The following is a 26,831-nucleotide window of genomic DNA, read 5'->3' as shown; positions in this document are numbered from 1 at the left end:
GCCAGAGAGATGGAAAAACAGGTACAAATTTTTCATTACGTATAATTTATATTTCTTAACTTTTAAACTTAACCTTGATTAAGAAAAAATGGAACTTAATGTTTGATATCAATTTTAACCGAAGTAATCAAATTAAGTTAAATTGTAAATTTTTCGGGCACCAAGACACTTTAGAAAGAAAAAAGTGTGCCGTGGGTGTCCTGGGTCCCCGAAATATGTCAATTTTGTTAAATTGGTTAACCCTCCGATGGGCAATGTGGCATGGCCAGGCCATTTTTATTTTCAAATGTGATATTCTTTTTTTCCGTTGACTCTATGGCAAGCTGTATCGATATACTACACAAGTCGGCAATTTTGTGTGTAGTAAAAAAGTTTTAAAGTTTAAAAAAAACTTCAAGGACTATACAACATAGCCTGGACAGGCCATCGCGTATGGCATCAGGGTCTGCGATTCGGATACCAACTTCCCGCTCAAAGGTCAAATTTAGACCGGAAAACTCCCAGGTGCTGATCGTGAAGTGAATCAAGGTGCGCGAGTGTTGGGTTTAGTTGACAGGTACCGCTATACCGGCCGAACAGTATACTGCTATAACTTTTTTACGTCACTTGACTTGGCCAAAATTCTAATGGAAAAGGGACTTGCTATCGTTGCTACAGTAAACACAAACAGGGTCTTTTCCCTGTTTTATACATATATACAACATATTGACGCGTTAATGCACACCTGTCTTTATCTAAAATTAGTTAGATAGTCCCATACATTTAAATGGCCTGGCCAGGTCACATTGCCTATTCAAAGGGGTAAAAGTATTGCCCATCGGAAGATTAAACCTTTTCAAACATTAAAACATCAAATATCTTTCTTGAGCAGATTTTCAATAAGGAATGTGAGTATTTTTTTTTAATAGTAAAAATGTTTACCTTCTAACTTAAATACCAGTATTTTTAATAAATAACAATATCATAGATAAAATAATTTTTAGTGTTTTAATTTTTCAAAGCGCGAATAGAAGATCGAAATTTGACGAAGTACGTGTGACTTCATACGTACCTCGGTTTTGTCGGAAAACAGTAACATCAAACCATGAAAGGGATAAGAAAACAAACAAAGCCAATTTAAATATTTAGCAAGATTTCCAAAAAAATCTTTTGAAATAATTTGTAAACCGCACTATTGCCGCCCAGAATATTCGCATCGCAACTTGGCACAAGATTGTCCGCATTCTTAATGCACGCGGCCGGCCAATCCATAGATAGTGCTGCCAGAACCCGCCGACCAATCACAGGGCGTTTGAGTGTCACACGGCTTATTTTTAAAGGACGATTTATGAATTTTACGAATAATTATATATTCAGAATCAGCGTTCGTTGATCTACATGTTTTTAAGTCATAATATTTGTTAACCTCCCTATTACATTGTTCTTTCTGGGGTTTTCGAAGCGCATTCATTTTAAGGTGGGAGATTTGAAATAAAATTACTGCAAAAATGATTACCTCTGTAATTGTAATCTCTATTTTTCGTGTATTTTTAGTTCTGGCTTAGGTGTAAAGAATTTGACCCTACTCCCTTATATTCTATATACGTGGTGTATTTGACACATCCTTATAGAATAGTGTGTTGTAATCATTTTATGTGACATGAAGCGAAAAAATAGGTTCCAACTTTTTACCTCCACCTGACCTCTAACGCATCAACGCTCTAACTAAAACTAACGAATCCGGTATACGTGCACCGCTTATCGCGTTCAATAGAGCCTCTAATTGTATGGTTGTAATTAATGTGCAGACATATTGGTTTTGACTTTGACTTTATCTGCCAAATCTTTACAACAAAATGAAAGCTTACATCATTTTCTGTTCTTATACAGTATTATTTATAACGTTATCGACTTCTCACTAGAAATATAAAAATATTATTTTTGTTATTGTCAAACTGCCCGATTAATTGTGGCACCCTGTACTAATGTTTGTGTGGCCCGTCTATTTAATATGATGATAAAGTTATTGTTGCGTTGTTTCTGTGATAATACCGGACACTTCAGAATAACAACAATCAACACACACTATCTACAACTCGTTCTTCTAATCCAAGTGAAACAATATCTTTAAAACTTTTTTTCTTTATCCTCATGGCTGGGGATTCCTGGAAGAAAAATAAATAAAAGCAAAGGACATAAAATTATATCTCACAACTGATAACCAATTTTATATTAGTTATTTTGAATTATTATGAATTTTAATGTTTTTAAATGGTTTAGCAGCTTGCATAAAAATCTTCCAAGCACTCGTGAGAAAGAGGTTGACTACAGCGACCACAAATATATATTTTCTTTTTGTAACTTTGTAGATCACATTTAGAAGCATAGTATGGCTTGTCAGTTTTTTTCAGCCAATAAGCCCCTCCATATCATCAGGGCCGGCCCTGTGTGGGCGCAATTGGAGCAGTCCGCTCCGGGCGCTGAATTGCCAAGGCACTGATAATACCTAACACCTAAAAATCCTAGCAAATAACTTTTATTGGATTATTTTTCACAAAAACCGCGCTACGCAAAAATATAAATCATCCAAATATTATTGACTAGCTGACGTGTACCCAGAATTGTTCGATTTTTCTCTTCTTTCTATAAATATAATATCCATACATTATTGATTTTATTATGCTTCGGGAAAAAATTCTCTAAAAGAAGTCAAAACCCTATCCCTAACTCGACTTTATTTTTTACTATTGAGAGATTACAGCGATCACAACCTATCACCTACAACCTACCATAATCTGCGACCGATACGATCTGTGTGTTCAATTCCTCGCCTGGCCAAGTCCTCCATCACAACACAAGCCACATTGTCCGATTATTCTGGTGATAGTAGGAGATTTTCAAATATTTTCAGGTTATTCGTAACACGGGAATGTTTACCTTTCTTTATAGAAAAAAAAAGTAAATATTAGCAAAACAAGGGCTTCAGTAGGGCATCAATTTAAATGCATAATCTGTATTAGCAATACGAGGGCTTCAGTAGGGCATGAATGTAAATGCATAATCTGTATTAGCAATACAAGGGCTTCAGTAGGGCATGAATGTAAATGCAATCTGTGTTAGCAATACGAGGGCTTCAGTAGGGCATGAATGTAAATGCATAATCTGTATTAGCAATACAAGGGCTTCAGTAGGGCATGAATGTAAATGCAATCTGTGTTAGCAATACAAGGGCTTCAGTAGGGCATCAATGTAAATGCAATCTGTGTTAGCAATACAAGGGCTTCAGTAGGGCATCAATGTAAATGCAATCTGTGTTAGCAATACAAGGGCTTCAGTAGGGCATCAATGTAAATGCAATCTGTGTTAGCAATACAAGGGCTTCAGTAGGGCATCAATGTAAATGCAATCTGTGTTAGCAATACAAGGGCTTCAGTAGGGCATCAATGTAAATGCAATCTGTGTTAGCAATACAAGGGCTTCAGTAGGGCATCAATGTAAATGCAATCTGTGTTAGCAATACGAGGGCTTCAGTAGGGCATGAATGTAAATGCATAATCTGTATTAGCAATACGAGGGCTTCAGTAGGGTATCAATGTAAATGCATAATCTGTATTAGCAATACGAGGGCTTCAGTAGGGCATGAATGTAAATGCATAATCTGTATTAGCAATACAAGGGCTTCAGTAGGGCATGAATGTAAATGCAATCTGTGTTAGCAATACGAGGGCTTCAGTAGGGCATGAATGTAAATGCAATCTGTGTTAGCAATACAAGGGCTTCAGTAAGGCATCAATGTAAATGCAATCTGTGTTAGCAATACAAGGGCTTCAGTAGGGCATCAATGTAAATGCAATCTGTGTTAGCAATACAAGGGCTTCAGTAGGGCATCAATGTAAATGCAATCTGTGTTAGCAATACAAGGGCTTCAGTAGGGCATCAATGTAAATGCAATCTATGTTAGCAATACAAGGGCTTCAGTAGGGCATCAATGTAAATGCATAATCTGTATCTAATGGCCAATTTAATAGATTATATTTGACTTTAGCAATATAAATAATATTATTATTAATAGTCATTGGTAGTTTATTTAATATTTTTGGGTACAATATTATATTTTAGGATTCTCTCACCGTATTTATTAGTACATTTTGGAACCACCAATCATTCATTTTGAGTGCATCTTTTCATTATGTTTATGGTAAACTCTTTCCCATTAAAGTAATCAGACAATAAACTCGTAATAATATATGTTGACTTACAATATTTAACCATAATATTACGCTTACGGGTAATACTTGTATATTAATAAATAATTTATTTAGTGTTTCGTCTGTGTGCATTGGTATATTTACGGATCAACAATTTTGTGCATTTGAATCTTGTAATTTTTGTATGTGCATAACTTATATTATTTTTACTAGAATGTCCCCAAAAAGTAGTTCTATATCGGATGGTGGATTAAGCCAGCGACAAGTAGATTAATTTGAAAAGTAATTACAGGCAGGAAATATGTTGTTTTATAAATCCTACTGTAGGCGTTTATAAACATTGCGAATGTGTACATACCATTTCATATATCAATTATTATTTTTTCGGTAAACTAATGTTTAAGACAAGATTTTTTATGCATAGCACAAAGGGTAACAATTATTTTTATAAGCAATAATTATTAGCCTGCCTATAATTATAAGCAATAATTATTAGTCCCGTTGGCGTCATGTATCTTTTATCAGGAGATTTTTCAATGTGGATGAGTGTTTCAGGCTAATAATTATTGCTCATAAAAATAATTTCATATATCGTTCAATAGTTACACCCAAACACACGTACTATTAGGAAACAAATACTCCGATGTTGTTGATATTTCTAGTTCATCAATATTGCAACATAAACCAACTTTAATACGTTTGTTTTTCATCTAGTAGATCTGATTAATTTATTTGGTGAAACTGTTACTCTGTTATTTTAACTGTTAACTCTGGATTTGCCAAGAGCCTTAGTTCGATGGCTGAAGGTGTGATATTGTATTGTAGTACCTACTTTCTAATATGTCACTATAATTTTTTTTTGTGCAGTATTTTAAATATATTTAAATCAGGCATACTTATCTACTGCATTGTTTATGAGTATATTGTATAAACTACGTAATTTATATGTAAAGGCCTTTTTAATGGCCATAATTAAATAAATAAAGTTATTCGCTTATGGGTTTTGTGATATAAAAAGTACCTGAAGGACCTAACAAAAACGGCACTGTACAATTTATCCAACTGTCATAACCATTATTATTACTATTGTGCCCAGGATGATGGCATTACCATCAAATCCAGCCGCCGTCATCTGAGCAACGATCTCCTGAACCCTCTCAGTAGCGTAAAGGGTATCGACGATTGCTGTGAATTCAGCTGATTTCAGAATGCCAATGAGGTTGGCGAACTCGGGGCTGGTCTCAAGCTTGTCATTGTACCAGATCGTGAGGACATCCATATCGATGAGGGCCACAAGTTCGTTCATGATGGCTCGGACTCCTCCCTTGTCTGCCCGGATTCCTGTCATTTTGGTCCGGATTCCTCCCATGTCAGCCCTGGAGATCTTGGGGGGGACTCCGAGGAGCTCGTGGAGTTGGTCGATCCAGTTCTTTACGGGCAGACCAGCCATTTCCATGAAGTAAATGACCTGTCAAACAAAAATTTTAAAATGTATCATTCGTAAATAAATGCAAATTTATTTATACTATACGCACGTACGTGCTTTTACAAACATTTGATAACATGTAATAATTAAGTATAATTTGCTATTGAAATTATATAGAGCCCATGCAGAAAAATATTATTATGCTAAAATAATTGTTATTTTAGGATGTGGTAAGGAGACGAATGAAAGGGGTTGTGAGGTCACAGCGTTTATTGAGTCAGTGTGGTAGCGAGACGAATCCGGACCGATGCTCACACAGTTGGTGGACATTGTCGACGGTGAGTTCCCCAGGCTGAAGATCGGCCCCGAGTCGGTGGATGTATTCAGAGGCAAATCCTCCTTGTCGAAGATCGACACCAGATGTAAGCGGAGACAAACGGTGGTGAAGTGGTCAAGGCGATGAAGTCGATGGCTCGACACCGCATTGGTGGAGACCGGACTTGTAGATAGTGTTTAGCACTGGCAATGACGTTTAGTCTTCATGGTACTCCAATAGGAAGTAAGAGAGCCGAAGGTATGATTGACCTGGTTGGCAGGTGATGCGAGCGCGGATGAGCTCGCAGCGCGTGAGATGTAGGCTGGCGAAGATGTCGCAGGGCCTAGGCGCGGGGGGAGCGCAGGCCAGGAAAATATCACAAGCAAAGGCGCTATGGTAATCCCGCGGAGTCAATGATTATCCGTAACCTCTCCTTTAAGTTCATGCAACACCGGGCGTAGTAGGTCCATGGCCCGGGGCGGCGAGCTGGGAGTCAGCCGAAACGGCCACCCGATCAGTTGGCGGCGGTCGCTCGCAGCGGGTGCTCATAAATCAACTTGCGGGTGCTCACTTGTAACTAATTGACTATTGACTTTGCCGTTTACATAAGCTCAAATGCATTCGATAATAATTCGCGCAATCGCAAGTAGATAAGTCGGTGGCTTCGCTATTATTCGAGAAGCGTCGTATCGCCGTCTTACCAGTAAGTTCTAATGCGATGCGGGTTGCACGTATGAACGTTCCTGAACTTTCTAGTAGCTTACCGCTACAGTTATTATAGCCTTCTTGTATCTGCTATTTCTGCGAAAGTATTGCCAAATGCCTGCAATCCAGGTACAAGTGAGTATCTAAATGACTCAGTCCTGGTATTGTTGTTGCAATTAAAAATAATTTTGGCTCAAGTACGTTTAGTTAGTATATGGAAGATAATCAGAATAAGTAAAGCAGAGCTGTCTGTAATACCATTAACATTTTCAAAAATAAGAGTCAAGTCGGAAAAAAGTCTTCTGTCTGAGGAGTGAATTGATAATTTTAATTCTTTCGTCAAGTGGTTGTAATTTATGGTTTCTATAGGTCTACCGAGTTTAAATAATATATCTTAGAAATTTATGGTGTTTTTTTTAAGTGAAACTTCTTTACGCGCGTTATGCAATTTCGAGGACCGGAGTAAAACCAACTCATGACCGTCATCAAAAACCGTGATCATTTCGCTATAGGAGAAAAAATATGTTAGCCACACCTTTTCACGCGAGGTATTTTCGAAATAACCGTTTCGGTATTTTTATAAGGTCTACCAAACACTGTTAAGATTTTTTGCAACTAGGTACTTACTAAATATTAATTAAAAATAATTATTGAAATCATTTTTTTTAAATATTTCTGGGATTTTTCCTTTTTATTCCGAAAATTAGTTTTTAATGTAATAATAAGTATAATATTAAAAACGTATTTATAAAAAATCAGTAAAGCGGTAAAAACAAATCTCCCAGTGGAAAATTAATTTCAAACTACGTCATGACTTTCCAACCAATCACCGCTCTACCCCCTCGATGACCGAACCTTGTTAAGGCGATGCACTACGTCGTGTAATATTTTGAATCGAACCGCTATCAATAACGCTCCTTACGTAGATAGCGATAAGGCTTAAATTCCCGCTCAACACCATCCAGCTGTTTTGATTTAGGCAAGAAAAAAACATGGCCAAAAAGTGCCTTTTATTTTATTTTGTGGATGTTCAGGCATAAATATTTAAATGTTTTCCAATCATTTTATAAATAACTTAATTTGCCACATTATAAAATAAAACCATAACCGAAAATGGGTTCGTAAGTAGGAAATTTTGAACTTTAAAGCAGTTTTCATAGGCGTTATAAATTATTTTTTTCTAGGCTTATAAAAAGACTTATGTAAAAAATACTCGATTATTTCAAAAGCCAAGATTTATTATACTCGCGGTTTTTATTTAAAGCATCTGAAACATTTCTAGGCGACCAAATTATCAAACCAAAAACACATGATTTTGCATTACTACGTAGTGCATCGCCTTAAGAATATATTTTCCACTAACCTGTGGTGGTACCTACCCATAAGCAATGACCTTTTGACTACAAAGGTTTGCGGATCATTGTATTTTGCCGTTTAAATTGAAATGAAATTGAAGGCGAGACAATACCCTAAAATAATGCCAGAATCTTAACGACGTAAGTGAAGTAGCCGTGCACAAAAGTATGAGACGCGCGGCCCTGGTGTATTGGACAGACCTACCGTTGAATTTGCCCTATCAAATAAAGTGGGAATCGTAAGGACATAAGTGATGAATTCGTGTAAAAACAATATTCGGCAAGTGGCCCGGCGTAATTGAAGGAACTACGGTAGGCCGAGAAAATCAATCCCTCAGAAAGTTATTAATAACCATCAACAAAAATAAAATCTGGAGCTTACCACTAATTTTATAGTCGAAAAACGTTTTATAAAATTTTCAAACATACACATAACGCTTCCATGGAAGAGTAGTATTCAAATCTCACAAACACAATGTAAGATTAAATACTATTTTAAATGTACTTACCTTATTTCTTTTAAAAATATCTTTTTTTTTTTAATTTTTATCTAAAATATTTTAATGATAAGGTCCTGTTTTTATTAATCTTAAATATAAATAACTTTCATCCGTAGATATTAAAGATCCCTCTAGAAATATTTGAGATTTTTGTAATATATTCATCAGAAATAATCGAGAAAACCCCCATTATTAGAGACTTATGTGTCACCTTAACGCTTTTAAAGAGAAATCCTTAAAATATAAAATTGTATTTCTCCCGCTTAAAATGCTTGTATCGATTAGTCTTATAATGCTAGGATTATTAATGTTATCATAATAAAAATGGATTATCTGAGGATTAGTTTCCACAAATATTCTTAATCTTGAGCCATTTAGCTCCGTATCTCATATCGGAGGTATTTCTTGAACAATGTAAGGTTTGTCTTGTAAGGCGTTGCAATATTGAGTATAACCAATGACCTGGCGTCAGGGCCGCCGAGAGGGCACGTTAGCCAAGTCCGAAACTTGGGGCCCGGGCCTAAGGGGGGCCCGGGACGGGGCCCGGATATTTTACTAAAAAATGCCAATGACACTAGGAACGGACGTGGGCCGGGCGCCCAGGCCCGCACGCTCCGTAGGCCCAACTGTCAGAGCGTGTTCACACACAGCACACAGCTATAATATGCGAGGGATAGCGTATTTCGGCATAACGTTCGCCGTACATTCCAAATTGGAATATATGGCGAGCGATATGCTGAATTACGTCATCCCACGCATGTGTGTGAACACGCTCTCAGAGCGTGCCACTCACAGCTCAAGCTACAAGCACGCCATGCCGGCCGGCCCGCTGTGGGAGGGTTTTTATAGGTGAGAAAAAACAATGATTACATAGCCGAAAATCATTTTAAAAAAAAGAACGTTTTCCACACGAATGACACAGTAGAATAACGAGGCATACCAAAAATATTACATCTCATAAATATTTTTTTCCTTGATCCATCTTATTGATCATAAATCATTATAATGTACAACGTCTATATTAATAAATCCAATGTAATATACTTGTACTTGTAAATTATAATAATAATAAGAATATTATAAAATTTGATTTTGATAAAATCAGCACCATAACCATTATACCTCTAAAACACGTACCGACATCTAAATTGTACGGGGTTCTCTTCACATCTGTCAAAAATTCAAACCAAATGAAAAGTTCGCAGAGAACAAACAATAAATCTAGTGAACGAATTCAAAAATTATTTTTTATATTTTCGTAGAAAGCAATCACTTTGTGGTTTGACATTTTAATGAAATAAAAACAATATTTTTTTGTTTAAAACCACGAATTTTTTTATTAATTTTAAGACCGACCGGTTTCGCTACACTCGAGCATCGTCAGGGTACAAAATTAAACTGAATAATTTAAATTAAACTGTTTAATTTTGTACCCTGACGATGCTCGAGGGTAGCGAAACCGGTCGGTCTTAAAATTAATAAAAAAATTCGTGGTTTTAAACAAAAAAAATATTGTTTTTATTTCATTAATTCAAAAATTCGCCTGAAATCAAAGTGATGCCATATAAAAAAATTAAATCAGTGTGGAATTTTACAAAATTAATAGGAACATTTTCAGTAGACGGGACATTTTCATGTAGTGACGACACGAGCCCAAATAATGGATTTATTTATTTAAAAATAAAAATAAATGTACATTTCTACAAAATTTTACTAACATTTTCGTAATCTTAGTAAAAAGATCTATCCACACGATTTTTTCCAAGTCGTTATGAAATCCATGCAAGTGGCCTATTGAATTGTAAATGGTGATGGCGATTTTTCTGGAAATTTTAGGCCGGATTCTTCCCAAAAAAGATATCTTTTTGCCAATTTTCTTTTGGGTATATTCGGCATGTCTATTGAAGTTTAGTTTGGAATCTAATATAACTCCTAAGTATTTGATTTCAGTAACATTTTCAATAATTTCACCAACAATTTTAATTTTGCTTTCACTGAATGTCTTCTTATTTCCAATCACCATACATTTTGTTTTTAATTTAAGCTTATTTATTTTTAGCCATCTTGATACATCATCTAGTTCATTATTTAAAATATTTATTAGTTCTTTATAGTTATCTCCAATTAAGTATATAAGTGTATCATCGGAAAATAGTCGTACTTTGCATTTTGAAAATATTTTCACCATGTCATTAATATAGACTTATAGAGTATGAACAATAGGGGTCCAAGGATCGATCACTGCGGTACTCCTAATTTATTTTCCATTGGTTTTGAAAATTGATTATTTATTTTTGTTACCTGTTTTCTGTCTTTCAAATATAATAATTTAATTTAGCCTCAAGATATCTTGATTAACGAAGAATATGTAAATACACACAAACAAGAAACACAAGTATTTTACGTAATTGTAAAAAGCATTCACTTTGTGGCTCATCATAATTTATAATAAAAACACATAAATTTGTTTTTGACCACGATAGTTTTATTTTCACTCTACCGGTTTCGGAAGATCCCTTCCTTCGTCAGGAGAATATTTAAAACTGATCTACTACACAAAATATTGACACATAAATACAAAAATGTTAAGTGTTTGAGGGAGATGTGGACAAAGTGGAAGGGGTAATTACGGGAATTCCAGGAAGAACAGAGCGGTTAACTGGAAATATGTCAAGAATAGGACTATAAGACAGATTAATTTGGTTATTTATTATACTGGAGTTATTATTGAGGGCTTTTCTGATTTCAAGTGCTTCTTAATAAGTTAAATGATTTAATAAATTCAGTTAAGGACTTGTTCATTCCCAATAATGCTAAGCTAATTTCGTTTGATGTAATTAACTTATTTCCAAATGTTCCAACTACTGATTGCAAACAAATAATTGTAGATATGTTAAAATCCTCTAATTTAGATAAAGATATGATTGATGACTTGTCTCGTTTATTCAATATGTGCCTTAATCAAAATTATTTCCAGTATAACAACTGCGTCTTCCAACAGAGCCAAGGGCTACCTATGGGAGCTCCTACTAGCCCACTGTTGGCAGATAATTTTATGAATAACTTAGAAAATAAGATTTTTAATTGTAAGTCATCACTCTTAAATAATGTTCTCATTTGGAAACGATATGTAGACGATATTTTTTGTATCTGGACTGGAACAGAGCGGCAACTAACTAAATTCCTTCTTCTTATAAATTCATTTCATAAAAACATTCAATTCACTGTAGAGGTAGGCAGTAATGCATCGATTAATTTTCTGGATTTAACACTAACTTCAATAAATAATACAATTGAATTTAACATCTATCGTAAACCGACATTCACGGATATAACTATACATAACACGTCAAACCACCCGATATCACACAAACATTCTGCCTATCATTCAATGGTACACCGCTTAGTAAAAATCCCACTATCAGCTGTTAATTTCGAAATTGAACTGTCAAAAATAAAACAAATTGCTCTAAATAATGGTTACTCGACACACTTAATTGATAAAATCCTGAATAAGAAACTTAAACTCATTTCGACGAATACATTTTTATTTGGTACACCTGAAACTAATAATAAAATCATAAATCCCTTTCAATGGCGTAAAATCTTATACATATCCAATTTTTCTTCACTTAGTACAAAAAATTTGCCTACCCACATTAAACCCGCGTTCTATACTGATAACAACTTGGGAAAATTACTTAAAAATACTAAAGATAAAGATCACAAATTTAGCCACTCGGGCATTTACCAACTATGTTGCAACGATTGTCCATCGTTCTACATAGGTAAGACAACTAGAAATATAAATATTAGAATCACGGAACATTTAAGATGTTTAAATAACAATAATTTTTCGGAGTTTGCCAATCATCTCATTTCCACCGATCATACTTTTAGTAAAGATACAGGGGTTAAAATTCTTCCCCGTAGTAATAAAGGCAAAAAATTAGATAATTTAGAAGCACTTGAAATCAGAAAAGCCCTCAATAATAACTCCAGTATAATAAATAACCAAATTAATCTGTCTTATAGTCCTATTCTTGACATATTTCCAGTTAACCGCTCTGTTCTTCCTGGAATTCCCGTAATTACCCCTTCCACTTTGTCCACATCTCCCTCAAACACTTAACATTTTTGTATTTATGTGTCAATATTTTGTGTAGTAGATCAGTTTTAAATATTCTCCTGACGAAGGAAGGGATCTTCCGAAACCGGTAGAGTGAAAATAAAACTATCGTGGTCAAAAACAAATTTATGTGTTTTTATTATAAACAAGAATTTTATTTTGAGTATTCACCATAACTTTTTCAACATTTCCATTGAATAATTATGCTAAATTCGAATGATTGGTATAATGGTATAAGAAAAGGTAATGAAGTAGTATTCCTAGCAGTAGCAGGTAAGCATGAACTTATTAATTGTTATCTCACCCCCCCCCCCGGTAAGTTGCGGGGAGGGGGCCCGGTATAGTCTACTAGACTTGGGGCCCAGATTAGCTGTCGGCGGCCCTGCCTGGCGTATATGTATTTCGATTACACTGTGTATCGAATCTCCTTAATTTTGTGTGTGACCCTTGTTCAGAAAAGTGTGGCTTATTTTGTAGCAGAAAAAACGTGTATTTCTTTTAGTATTCATTTATCACAAAAAATTTCAAGAATTATCCCCGTCAAGTTGTTGTAAGTTTGGTGAAAATAAGTTTCGTTTGAATTACTATTTTTTTATTGTACTTATATATATGTTATTAAAGTTGAAGGTCAGGAATCTAAAATCTTGAGTCAACGAGACAGATAGGTGCACTAAAAATACTTCAAATATAAAAGTTACAATATCTGTAGTACTTACTCATAGAATAAAAATCTTTAATAAAATAAAATACTTTTTGAAGTGAAACTTCTTTACGCGCGTCATGCAATTTCGAGGACCGGAGTAAAACCGACTCATGACCGAAACGAAAATGCGGGACCACCGATTAAAGTTCATTTGATCTAGTCAAAGTTTTGAAGTAACATATAAATGCTTCTTAGCTCATCCCGACAACTGGCGTTGGTGGTGTAATGGACAGCATAGTTGCCTTCCAAGCAGTTGATCCGAGTTCGATTCTCGGCCATCGCACATTATTTTTTTTGTTTTTAACGCCTTTTTCATTCAATATCTTATTTTTTAGTAGGTCAGAACATTTTTTAAAAGAAAATAATATTGCAAAATAATAAAAACACTTATCTCACTGTGATAAAACATTACTCCGCTAGAGCGCGCTTTGCGTTATTGTGTTGGATTAAAATTATTATCTAATCCGTATATTATGATAATTGTATTACATTTATTTAATTAATTTATTTATTTTGATAATATGTAATAATTTACAGAAAAAAAAATTAAAACTATCTCCCTCTGATAAAATATCCGTTCGCTAGAGCGCACTACGCGATCTTGTGTGGGATTCTATTTCTGTACATTGTACATTATTTTTAAAAATATATTATTTTTTGGGTGTGATGTAGGTAACATTATAAAACATAACAAGCTCTCATATTTTCAGAACCTACATAATATAATCAATTTATGCGGCTTTGCTTACAGTTGGTGCTCAGCGTGGTTGGCTTTCAATCAGTTAAGCGAGGTTCGATTCTCGGCTGTGGCATTTTTGAAGTGAAACCTTGTTGAGGTGGGGGAGCCGCTCACGAACGTTCTCTCTCTTCTCTTCTTTCCTCTCTCTCAGACACCAGCGAACTGCGCCACGCCAAGCATCAGCTGAAACTAGAAGTTTCACTTCTGTCTTGCGTAGGCTTGACACACCCACTTTTTTTGTTTTAAAACCACGATATTTATTAATTTAAGAACCGTCCGGTTTCGCTTTACTTAAGCATCATCAGGGTACAAATTAATACTAAACAAGAAGTACATAATGTGTGCATATATATAACAAAATATAGAGGGAGACAACATGATACAAATATAAGCAACACAAAGACGGTCATAAAATACATTAACATAAGTGCACAAGTAATGGAAAAACCGCCAGATAATTATGTAGACTAATGGTTTATACCAATAAAACGGGAAAAACAAAGCATCAACTGGCATGGTAGTAAGGAGGTAAGGAGAACTGGGAATTTTTTTATGGGTTTATTGGAAACAGACCTAATATTGGACTACTTGATATGTCTAATTGATTATTAAGTATCTGACTTTTGGTTTTTACAGCTTTTTTAATTTCTAGTGCCTCTAAGTTGTTTAGTCTGTTACCATGCCCGTTTTTATGTAAGATGTTAGCACCGGTGCTATGACAGAATGTATGATCTTTATCGATCAAATGATTTGCGAATTCGGAAAAAACCGTTATTATTGAGGCAACGAAGATGCTCCTTTATCCTAATATTAACATTAGGTACGTGATGTCTTACCGGTATAGAAAGCCGAACAATTATTGCAATTTAATTTATAAATCCCCGAATGACTTAATTTATCGTCCTTATCTTTAGAATTAATTAGAAATTTACCTATATTGTTATTGGTATAAAAGGCCGGTTTGACTTCAGAAGGAAGGTTTTTTACACTTAAGGTAGAAAAGTGATTAATGAATAAAATTCGCCGCCATTGATAATTAATATTATTATCATTGATTTGAGGACAAGGACTACCGAAGAGGAAGCGATTAATGGCTATTTGTTTTAGCTTTTTATTTAAGATTAAATCTATAAAATTTGATTCATAGCCATTATTTACAGCTATGTTTTTAATTAGTTTTAGTTCACTATCAAAATTACTATCGGACATTGGAATTGTGACTAAACGATGGACCATTGAATGGAATGCGGAGTGCTTATGTGAAATAGGGTGATTGGAGGTGCTGTGTATGACAACGTCAGTATAGGAGGGTTTACGAAAAATGTTAAAATTAATTCTGTTATTAATGATCGATAAGGTAAGGTCTAAAAATTTAAGGTTGAATTTATGCCTATTTCTAATGTGAATTTAATCTTATTATGAAAAGAGTTTATAAGATTGAGGAAGGAATTCAGTTGACGCTTAGTCCCTGTCCATATACACAAAACATCATCAACGTATCTTTTCCAGTACAAGACATTTTTAATAAGATGTGAGGTACTAGATAAAATTTTATTCTCTAAGTTATCCATGAATATATCAGCAATCAGAGGACTGGTAGGGCTCCCCATAGCTAGGCCGTCACGTTGCTGATATATAACATTATAAAATTGAAAATAATTTTGATTCAGGCATATATTAAACAAGGAAGTTAAATCTTTTATAAAATCTATAGAGAGATCGGAACTATTTAATAAATCAGAAATTAAACATTTACTCTCTTCTATGGGAACATTGGGGAACAAATTTACAACGTCAAAAGAAATTAGTGTAGAATTACTAGGGAGAATCATATCTTTCAATTCTTCTACTAATGAAAAAGAGTTTTTAAGGGTATGTTTAGGTGAAAAAACATTGGTATTTTGAAACACATTAGTAATAACGGATGATAGTTTAAAATTTGGGGCATTACAACATGAAACTACTGACCTGACGGGGCAATTATTCTTGTGTATTTTAAGGAACCCATATAATTTAGGAGTTTTGGGATTTTTAGTTAAAAATTTAACTTTGTGATATGATTCATCTTTGAATATTTTAGTTTTACATGCTTGAAGTGTTTTTTTCACATTTTCTTGGAACTTATTGGTTGGGTCTTTCGCAAGTATTGCGAAATTGTCACTGTCAATGAAGTCCGCCACTTTAGAATTATATTCATTTCGAGGGAGTATGTTAATATTATTAAATAATTGTGAATATTCATGTAGGGTATCTTCGTTGCCTCAATAATAACGGTTTTTCCGAATTCGCAAATCATTTGATCGATAAAGATCATACATTCTGTCATAGCACAGGTGCTAACATTTTACATAAAAACGGGCATGGTAACAGACTAAACAACTTAGAGGCACTAGAAATTAAAAAACTGTAAAAACCAAAAGTCAGATACTTAATAATCAATTAGACATATCAAGTAGTCCAATATTAGGTCTGTTTCCAATAAACCCATTAAAAAAATTCCCAGTTCTCCTTACCTCCTTACCACCATGCCAGTTGATGCTTTGTTTTTCCCGTTTTATTGGTATAACCCATTAGTCTACATAATTATCTGGCGGTTTTCCATTACTTGTGCACTTATGTTAATGTATTTTATGACCGTCTTTGTGTTGCTTATATTTGTATCATGTTGTCTCCCTCTATATTTTGTTATATATATGCACACATTATGTACTTCTTGTTTAGTATTAATTTGTACCCTGATGATGCTTAAGTAAAGCGAAACCGGACGGTTCTTAAATTAATAAATATCGTGGTTTTAAAACAAAAAAGTATTTTATTTTATTAAATATGTCAAACCACAAAGTGATTGCTTTCTACAATAATAATAAAAAATCTTTATTTTACTACTAGCTGTACTTCACCACTCGTTGCTCAATCTATATGTACAGATAGAGAAACATTTGCGCGTGTTGCTTTTAAATTAAACAGATTTAAAAGCAACACGCGCACTCACTTAGCACTCTTTTATAAAATCACATTTTACTTGTCACAGGTGACTTATGTATAATGTAGACATATAAAAACAAACACGTATTTGAATGCAACGTTATGTCAAAATTTCAGAGCAATCAATTATTAAAAAACTTTCTGAGATTTAAGATTTTGAACAAACGAACATATTTATTTATATGGTTTTTTTGACATCGTTTGCATCACCAAACATAATTAAATATTTATCGTGATGTTTTATGAGACAGAAAAAAGCTTTTAATAATAAAGAATTAAAAAGTACGTACGGCGTTGTATTCAGGAATGCTTTCTATTTCTAGGAGCAGCACAGCTAACTGTCCGTCGAAGATGTAGACGAGAATCTGTACGAACTCATCGTCGTCCACGTACTTGTAGATGACCTTGAAGATTTCTTCAATGGGCAGCAGGGTGACCAGTTCAGTCAAGTCCTCGGTGAGACCCTTCTCCGCCCTCAAGGGGGTGGCTAGGCCACTGTTCCCCAGGGAAAACACGGCAATCAGAGCAAACAACAACTTCATACTGGCTGTTTGAATCAATATATAAAACTGAATGATTTTTATTTAGAGTTTACTTTCATACTACATTAACACCGAAGCAATAAAATTTGAATAGACATATTGAAGATAAAGAGATTACTGGTTAATCTTATCAAAGTTAAGTCCGACCATATACGAGTACTTATGGAAAATACAACCGATCCAAATCCGATTCCAAACTCCAAGAAACATTAAATTTCACATCAATTTTTTTTTTTTGTAGCGATTTTTAAACTAAAATTTGAAACAGAAAAATCAGAAAAAGATACAGTCGCATCTGGGACTCGAACCCAGGACCTTCACCTTGCCAGGACGCTGGTCTACCAACTGTGCTAATGGGACCCTATTTCCATCAGTCATATTGAACTGTACCATACTTCGAAAAATAACTACCAACTTTATCTTTATTTTTCTCACTGCACATTTTTTTATTGGCTGCTATCATTATGTATGAACGCAAGATTCAACGCAATGCAATCTAGATAGTGGTTTCGATAAATATATCTTATTTTTATTTTCATGTGCGACATCTATTGACTTTTTTGTAAGTCTAGGCTGAAACAGGGTCTAGGAAGAAAAAAAATTACATTATAAAAGGACAAGGATGAAAAAACATACATATACATCATATTACGTCATTAATTTAAAGGACACAGATGAAAAAATGTTGACAATCCTCGGCTAACACAAATAATTTAACTTTTTTTAAATACACAAGGAATTAGACAACTTAATGTGTTCTGAGAGGCTTATAAATAGAATTGGAGCCTGATACAAATAATTTTTTTGACCAAATAAAGATTTAGTGTTAATCGCCACAAAGTTCCGACCAGAGCCAATTCTTATAGTACGAATTTGCTGCTTCTTTTCACAATACTAATATTGTTAAAAAATCTGCAAACCGTTTGTGTAATAAATGATTGTCTTAAATTCATGACGTTACATTCCTTATAAAGTAACTGTGTAGGATAACTGATTTTTTTCTTGTACATGACTTGGAGAATCAGTTTTTGGGCAATATTAAGTGGTACTATTAGTTTTCTGTCAGGAACCTCAGCACCCTATATTATACGAAAGTAGATACTGTATTATAGTAAAATAAACAATTTTCAATTTGTCCTTGTCTAATAAAAGTCTGAGATCTTTAAAAATATAGATAAGCCTTCTCATATTATTTACCAACATTTCGACATAATAATTCCATTTCAAAATTATTAAATATTAACCCTTCAGGTTTTTAAATATTTTTACCAACAAGTCCCAAGGACATGGTGAATTTTCTTTGTAATTTCGTAATGCTCCCGAGGTATCTAAATATTGCTTATTTTTGAAGTTGTCGTTAAAATAAATACTATTTTTATAAATACATTTTATTGTAATAATCTATTACTAGCAGTTAAAAACCCGCTCCGTGGGTTTCCGCTGCTAGCCCCTGCGGGCAGCACTTGGTGCTTTGCCCAGTTTAAGTGATACTAACAACAGTTAAATTTAATAGGTAGATATTAGGTCATTCACAGAGACAGACAAATATTTTCCCACTCAACTGGTCTTTCCCGTCTAAGGATATTATAATTCCTAATTCTGATAAACTCCGCCCACTTTTACCCCTCCCCCCCTCCTACCACTTCTTCTTTCCAATTGTAATCTATATTTAATTTTTTACTTCAATGTATACTTACTCCTGATGAGATGAACTTCGTTCATGAAACATCTAGAGGTTGTATATAATAAAATGACCTAAACAAAGTTATTTGTGTTTAAATAAAATAAATAATGCCATCACAAAGTGATAAGCTTCCAGAATAAATCTTATTAAACGCTTGTTAATGGTCAAGTAATTTTACATAACTATGTGTATTGTTAGCGGCATATTTAAGTGTTCGCGCCAGTCAATTGGTTCGTTCTTATACCGCCAGAGGGGCGCTCTGTCGGCCATCAGGGAAACATAAGATTTGAATTTGACCAATCAGAGGGCCTAAACCGTCCAGACGCAGGCGTAATAATACTATCAGATTTTATTCTTCTTTGTTATACCTTTAAACTTTATTAGATACCCTCACCCTCTCTCTGTGAATGACCTAATATCTACCTATTAAATTTAACTGTTGTTAGTAGCACTTAAACCGGGCGAAGCCCAACCCGCGGAGCGGGTTTTTAACTGCTAGTTGAAATTATTACGTCTCTCTAATTTGTTAACAAAAAAATAGTACCTACTTAGATTTTAAAGAACAATTAGTTTTAAAAGGCAATTAGGTTAACAAATCCTACAATTATAATATCCCTTGATTTTTGATGCATCATTTTACTTTACTTAACTGTTATGGCGATGCACTACGTCGTGTAATATTTTGAATCAAGCCGCTATACGTAGATGGCGATAAGGCTTAAATTCCCCCTTCACACCATCCACCTGTTTTGATTTATGCAAGAAAAACACATGGCCAAAAAGTGCTTTTTATTTTATTTTGTGGATGTTCAGGCACAAATATTTAATTGTTTTTCGATCATTTTATAAATAACTTAATTTTCCACATTATACAATAAAACGGGTTCATAAGTAGGAGATTTTGAACTTTATTTATGTATTCTACTCGCAGTATTTAATTAAGGCATCTGAATCATTTCTAGGCGACCAAATTTTTAAACCAAAAACACGTGATTTTAAATTACTATGTAGTGCATTGCCTTAAGAAAAAAATATTCAGATAGATTGAAATGTTTAAAAATAAAATATTTCGCTTCAGAATATTACATTGAAATCAGAAGGATAACAGATATTTTTAAACAAAACAATGTGGAGAGAACAGGTGTTTTGAAATAATAATTATTTAGTACATTCATTATTTTTTTTATTGGTGCCCTTTTTTACTCATTTAAAGTACGCTCTAGCGTGTTTAAATCGCACTTTATGGAACGCGCGTTTTTTAAAGTTACCATGGCAACATCAACAAATCAACAAAATGTGAAGTCAATGTCAACTTTTAACTATAAATCCAACTATTAATCTTATGTGACAGATTGCAAATTAATGTTTGTGTTTTTCATTTCCATGACAACAAGATATTGTGATGTCACATCACGAATTCATTAATAGTTGTTATTTCCAAATTTTTTATAATATCATCAATATTTATGTTTTCAAAGTGTACCAATAAAAAAATAGCGTAAAGTATTCGTGGATAACTGGTCTTTAAAACACTTGCTTTATTTCGAGCACTCGGCTACGCCGTCGTGCTCGAAAAATCGCGCTTGTTTTAAAGACCTGTTTATCCACTTATACTTTAATATACTATATTAATGTGTCAAAATCTTCAAAATGTCACAAATCAATTATTTTTTCGATTAGGTTCACTTTACGACTGGCAAATAATATCATGAAATTGTATGGACAATTTAAAAAATTAGCCCATCGTCCCACTGGTACGTAAGCAATCGACATAAACCAAATGCTGCAAAATACTGTGTAGAAAATTATGTTTGCTATAGTAAGGTAACGGTCTGCAGAGCAGTTCAGTGTGGATCTTGCAGCATTCGATTTATGTCGATTGCTTACTGACCCGTGGGACGACGGGATAAAATTAATAAATCAAGAGCAGTATTTTGTAATAGCTTAAAATTTATTTATCAGCGTTACAATATAATTTTTATTCTAGATTATAAATAATTCTATTTTTGACAAATGTTCTTTCCATTCGGTCTTTATTTGAGGTACCTACCTACAGAGGCGGATTTGCAGTCTTGGCCGCCCTAGGCCCCAGACCATGTAGCCGCCCCTTTCTCAGTACCCATCATATTGACCAGGAGTATCCAAACTTTTCAGTAAGTTCCTAGGGTCAAAACCGTTTTAATTTTCCTGCCATTATCATTCATGGTTCATGGGGTGAGATTTGTCCAGGTCTTGGCGGCGGATACGTCTGCCCACCTGCTGCGTGGCGGGCCGGATCGAGAGAGACTGGGTGAGGGAGGCCTTGCACCGCAGTTGGAGGGATGTATTCATACGTATGTCACTCCTGGACACACTAATCCCCAGATTCCTACCCATCCCTCATACATTTTCCTTTTCAGAACTTCCTATCCTTCCCTTCCTTAAAAAGACCCTCCACACAGCATCACCTAAGATGACATAGGTCGTGAGGGGAAATATTTTCCTCAAAGCCTCCTGTGTGGAATTAATGTAAAAAATACCCTTGCTAAATTCGCTAGTTCAATTACTGTATAATTGTCGATTGTCGCAGGCCGGATTGATGACATTGGCGGGCCGTTGTTTGGAGACCCCTGATATAGACTATAGACTACATAATGAATTTACTTTATTGACAACTTTTATCGAAATCGATTCAGAAATTTAGTTAACTATAATAGCTGCTAGTTTGTAATACTTTCTAAGGTTTCAAGGATTTTAACTAAAAATATATTTTTTTTTTATTTTTTAAAGTATATATAAAGTTTTATAAATACCTTTATAATGTCACACTTTATTATTCACTATCATCAGTGGAAAGTTCATAATTGGCCTAAATAACATCTTATTATTGTATTATTTTATAATCTCTGATTTATTTATTTATTATAGCTTTTGTAAGGTGATTAAGAGCGTTTCCAAATTGGAAAGTATGGCGAGCGATATGCTGAAATACGCCATCCCACGCATATTATAGCTCTGTGTGTGAACACGCTATTATGCATAACAATACCTAACGCGGTTCAGTCACTAGCGCAACTGAATCACGGTAGGGATTGGAAATACGCGAGCGGGCGAGCGACGGAGCATGATAGGTGTGGCGAGGGCGGCTGCGGGGCGTGGGGGCGCGCTGTGTGCTGTGTGTGAACACGCTCTTGCATATCGCTATTTCGTACGTAGAATATTTAGGTACTTAGGAAGTAATTTCTTGTTATCATCTGTGACTTTTTTGTCACGATTGGCCACCCCTAATATCTGGCCGCCCTAGGCCCGGGCCTACATAGACCTAAGGGCAAATCCGCCTCTGCCTACCTACTTATCAAAAGAGGTCGAAAATGTGTAATTTGTCAGGAAAATGCATTTTACTTATTGATTAGGTATTACTTCCAAGTGTCTCCCATGATGCTGTACTTGGCTGAAAAATTATAATGTGTTTTAATAAATGTAATTGAGTAATAATTTATCTGTGTATGTACAGTGCCTGTATCTTCAATCAAACACATATAGGTTCAAGTACATCTATCATTAAAGGAGAAGATAATACTAATAAATCTAAACGAAACGTGAAATAGAACAAGACACAGAAAAATAAAAAGATTATGGTCACAACTAGCAATCGAATTCAGGATCTCTTGTCTTACCGGAACAGACGTCTTAACAAACATGACCATTGGGATCTATTTATTGAACGTCATATTTGTCGATTTCATATTTCAAATTCAGAATAAACAGTGTCATCTTGCAACTAATTTTTTTCCGAATTTTTGACATCTACCTTTTTTAATGGAAACAAAGTTTCTAATGAAATTTATTTGTAACCTAGAGAGAGTCTCGGATAAACATAACCGATTTTTATCTTGACTTTTTTTAAATCTAAATATATATTCAGAAACAACTTTTTCTTTTCAACTTATTTTGAAGGTTATACCCATCAATGTAATTAAAAATATGAGAAAACCTTTGACTTATCTTCAATTTTATGAAAGTTTTACGAATCTATTGAATATATATTTCCTACCCAATGACTCCTGCGTTCCTTCCATAAGATGTTCAGCGTGAAATTTCAAATATTTTGGCTTCCTTTTCTTAACTTGCATATTCCCCGATGGAATCTAAAAATAACACAATTAATCTATTTATTAAATCTGTAAACTAGTACAAATGGCACCTTCTTGTGAAACATTTATAAAGTTCTCACTGATGAAATATTTATAAATGTACTTACGTTTATAACATCGGTTTTCTTCTTCCATTTTCTTTTCAGGAAAAGTACCACCAGAATGGCAACAAGAACGAGACAAGGAATTCCAAAAGCCAGGAGTTTCGACACACCTGAAAATGTAATGATTTTTGTATACAGTGAAAACATCAAATTTCTGGGGTAAATAATTACATATTGACAATTTTACAATGAAGGTCCCTTATGATCATCAATATCCCTTAAAATTGAAGATCCAAGATAAAAGATTCAAGATTCAAGATCCAAGGTCCAAGATACAAGATCCAAGATCAAAGATCCAACATCAAAGATCCAATATAAAAAATCCAAGATCAAAGATCCAAGATCAAATATCCAAGATCAAAATCTGAGAGCCAACACACAAATCCAAAATCCAAGATACAAGATCTAAGATCTAAGTACAATAACAGTTCAGTACAATAACATTCCAAAACCCCAAGGTCCAAGATGCAAAGTCTTTTAAGATTTTTAATAAAGTTGGTTGTTTTCAGGTGAAAAAATGTAACAAGCAGTAATTGTTGAATGAAACACTAGTATATATTGAATTATTTCGCGGATAAGAGATAAGCCGCCATAGCTCAGTGGTCAGAGCTGTCGACCGGAAATCGAAGGGACACGGGTTCGAGTCCCGTTGGCGTCATGTATCTTTTATCAGGAGATTTTTCAATGTGGATGAGTGTTTCAGGCGAATAATTATTTCTTGTAAAATAATTGTTACTCATAGACTCTAACCTCTCGTGGAACTCCCATATTGAGAATGTAAAATCCAAAATAACTGTTAATCGATGTACTCTATCAACTTCAAGGTGTGCACCCCACATCTCTACTGCGTGCCACATATTATGCTATGATCATATTATGGTATCTGGTGTACCATCACCAAAAACAAACATTCGAAATACAAGTTACCATGGGATACACGCATACACATGTCAAAGATATATACTCACAGACATAAATACTTCCTTTTACGATTTTGCTAAAATATAACATTACAACTACCATTCTACAAATAATTCAACACTCCTCACACACCAACACTTAACCGGTCTTTAATTCCGACATACACCAGCATAAAACACAATTGCAAAATCAAATACACTTATCGTCATCTATTTACACGACTAAATATGGAAATAAGCAATGCAAAAAATAACATTGGCAAGAGCTCTTAAAAGCTATTTCCTCAGCAGTTTTTTTAATGAGCGACACATTATTTTCTTGGAACTCCAATAGAACTTATTTAAATGCATTTATGAAATATTTTCCATTTAACTGTGGTCTGTCTAGTCTGATTTAAAATCTATATACACTGTTCATTGAACTCCCTTTTAAATTCGTTTTCGAATGTAATATAAGTTTCTTTTATTTTATTAATGTTGTCTTTTCCCGGAATGAGTTTTTTTAAACTCACTGGGAATAATATATTATAAATATTATTATTTTGTAATGTATTATCACTAAAAAAATAAAAATTTATATTGTCTCTAAACACCTAAACATTTGGATCCATTGATTTTATGCAAGCAATCTTATCTATAGGTATGCCTGTGTGTGTATACCTATGAGTGTGTTTGTGTATGTTGTGTGCATTTGAGTATGCGTATGCCTATGATTATGTTACTTTTGTTATATGTATCTGTCTATATATCTGTTTATTTTATGGCTTTGTATTGTAGTCAATTGTAATGTGATTCTTCTACCTACATTTTCTGTATTGTGGTTTCTTGTTATATTTGTAAATTAGTGTTATAATTTTTATTGTAATATTATCCTCGTTATAATCTTTGGCAGTTTAGCGGGTGTTTGTTATGAATAATAATTATTTAAAAAATGCGATGGCATTCTCCCACGATGGGCAAGGTTGTTCCCCCTCGTGTAGTCGAGACTTTAAACATGGCGTCAGTTGTGTCAGACATTTTGTAATATGTGTGCTTTAGATCAATGCTGGGAACAAAACAGCCAACAAATAACGACAGGATGTTAAAAAGACAAAAACAGCGACTGTTTGGTTGTGCAGTGTGCACTCACAACCAAACGCCATATAAAAAATAAATAGAATGCTTTCATAACCTATTTCATAAATTGCATGATTTGTGGCGACGCGGGTCGCTTACATAATTTACTAAAATGTCTAACTAATTAATATCTTGCAAGAAAGCGTACCTAACGTATTTTAGTGATCAACAAAGTCAAACAAACCTGCATCTTTATTGGATAAATCATTATCGGAAGTTTTCACATCTTCTCTCTCGCCTGTAATATTGCTGAAATTGACTGTGGGCAATTTGGTTGGCTCTTTATGTATTGTAGTCTCTGTAGAATCGGGGTTGGTCTGTTCATCTGTAACAGCCAATGAAGTAGCAGGAACAGTAATGGAGCCCGTTGGGAAGACAGTTTGCAATGGTGTTACTTCAGTCGGAGGAATCAAAGGTGGTGGCAGTGGTTTTGATACCAAATAGAGACTGAAAGAAACATATTGCAACTAAATGTAAATATTATTGAAGACAATATTAGCGATTCCTAAATGACAATTTTAAACAGAAAAATCAGAAAAAGATACTGTCACATCTAAGACTCGAACCTAGGACCCTTGCCTTGCCTGGGCACCGCTCTAACAACAGATCTAATTTTAACCGTGTCTCCTTCGGTCATATTTAACTTTATCACACTTCAAATAAGAACTAACAACATTGTTTTCATTTTTCTCATCCCACATTTTTATTGGCAGCTATCTTTAAGTATGATTCCAAGATTCAACCCGAACTAAATGCAATCTAGACAGTGTCTTTTGATATTATTATTATTTTTTATTATGGTTTTACTTATAACATTGTACATAAAATTAGGTAATAATAGGTAATAGTGAAAAACATATGTTAATGAATTTCTACTCCAATGAAGAGTGCTAGCTCTTGAGCTTGGCGAAGGAGTTATTTCACAATTATTTCATGTTTATATCAGTAATTATTAACATAAATACAGTACAATAAATATAAACTTAAAAGAGGATTGTGACGTTAATTTTGGTTGTAACATGAATTGAAGTTATAACATTTGAAAGGTGATATTAATTTTTTTAAAGATAAATTTGACCTTTTTTGAATAAAATAAAATCTGGTATTTTTTTCACTTCTTCGGGAAGACTATTAAAATATCTTATGCCTTTTTAAATGTAATTATTGTGCATTTGTTGTGTTGAAAATAGAGGAATTTGGATGTTTAAATTATGCCTTAAGGATGAGTTAAATTTAAGTTTTTTTATTACAGTTTCTTTATATATTTGTAATATTGCATCTTTTTTA

General features: G+C 34.1%; 2 protein-coding genes across 2 annotated transcripts; both read right to left on the bottom strand.

Annotated features, from left to right (window-relative positions):
- Positions 1–4,933: 4,933 nt before the first annotated feature.
- LOC149416766 (protein G12-like) lies at positions 4,934–17,587 on the bottom strand. Its single transcript, XM_089641317.1, has 2 exons — positions 17,336–17,587; positions 4,934–5,655 (listed from the first exon to the last, which is right to left on the bottom strand). Exons 1-2 carry the CDS (start codon positions 17,585–17,587, stop codon positions 5,242–5,244), a joined length of 666 nt encoding a protein of 221 aa, XP_089497443.1. The 3' UTR covers positions 4,934–5,241.
- A 5,045-nt stretch (positions 17,588–22,632) lies between these two features.
- On the bottom strand, positions 22,633–26,181 carry LOC149416765 (uncharacterized). The gene is made up of 5 exons (XM_089641316.1): positions 26,111–26,181; positions 25,729–25,991; positions 23,512–23,618; positions 23,305–23,398; positions 22,633–22,701 (listed from the first exon to the last, which is right to left on the bottom strand). Exons 1-5 carry the CDS (start codon positions 26,179–26,181, stop codon positions 22,667–22,669), a joined length of 570 nt encoding a protein of 189 aa, XP_089497442.1. The 3' UTR covers positions 22,633–22,666.
- Between the last annotated feature and the right edge of the window lie 650 nt (positions 26,182–26,831).

Source organism: Hesperophylax consimilis, chromosome 16, assembly GCF_061612785.1.
Source record: "Hesperophylax consimilis isolate HC1 chromosome 16, BYU_Hcon_1.0, whole genome shotgun sequence".
Lineage (NCBI taxonomy): Eukaryota > Metazoa > Arthropoda > Insecta > Trichoptera > Limnephilidae > Hesperophylax > Hesperophylax consimilis.
This window is presented reverse-complemented; position numbering and strand designations above follow the sequence as displayed.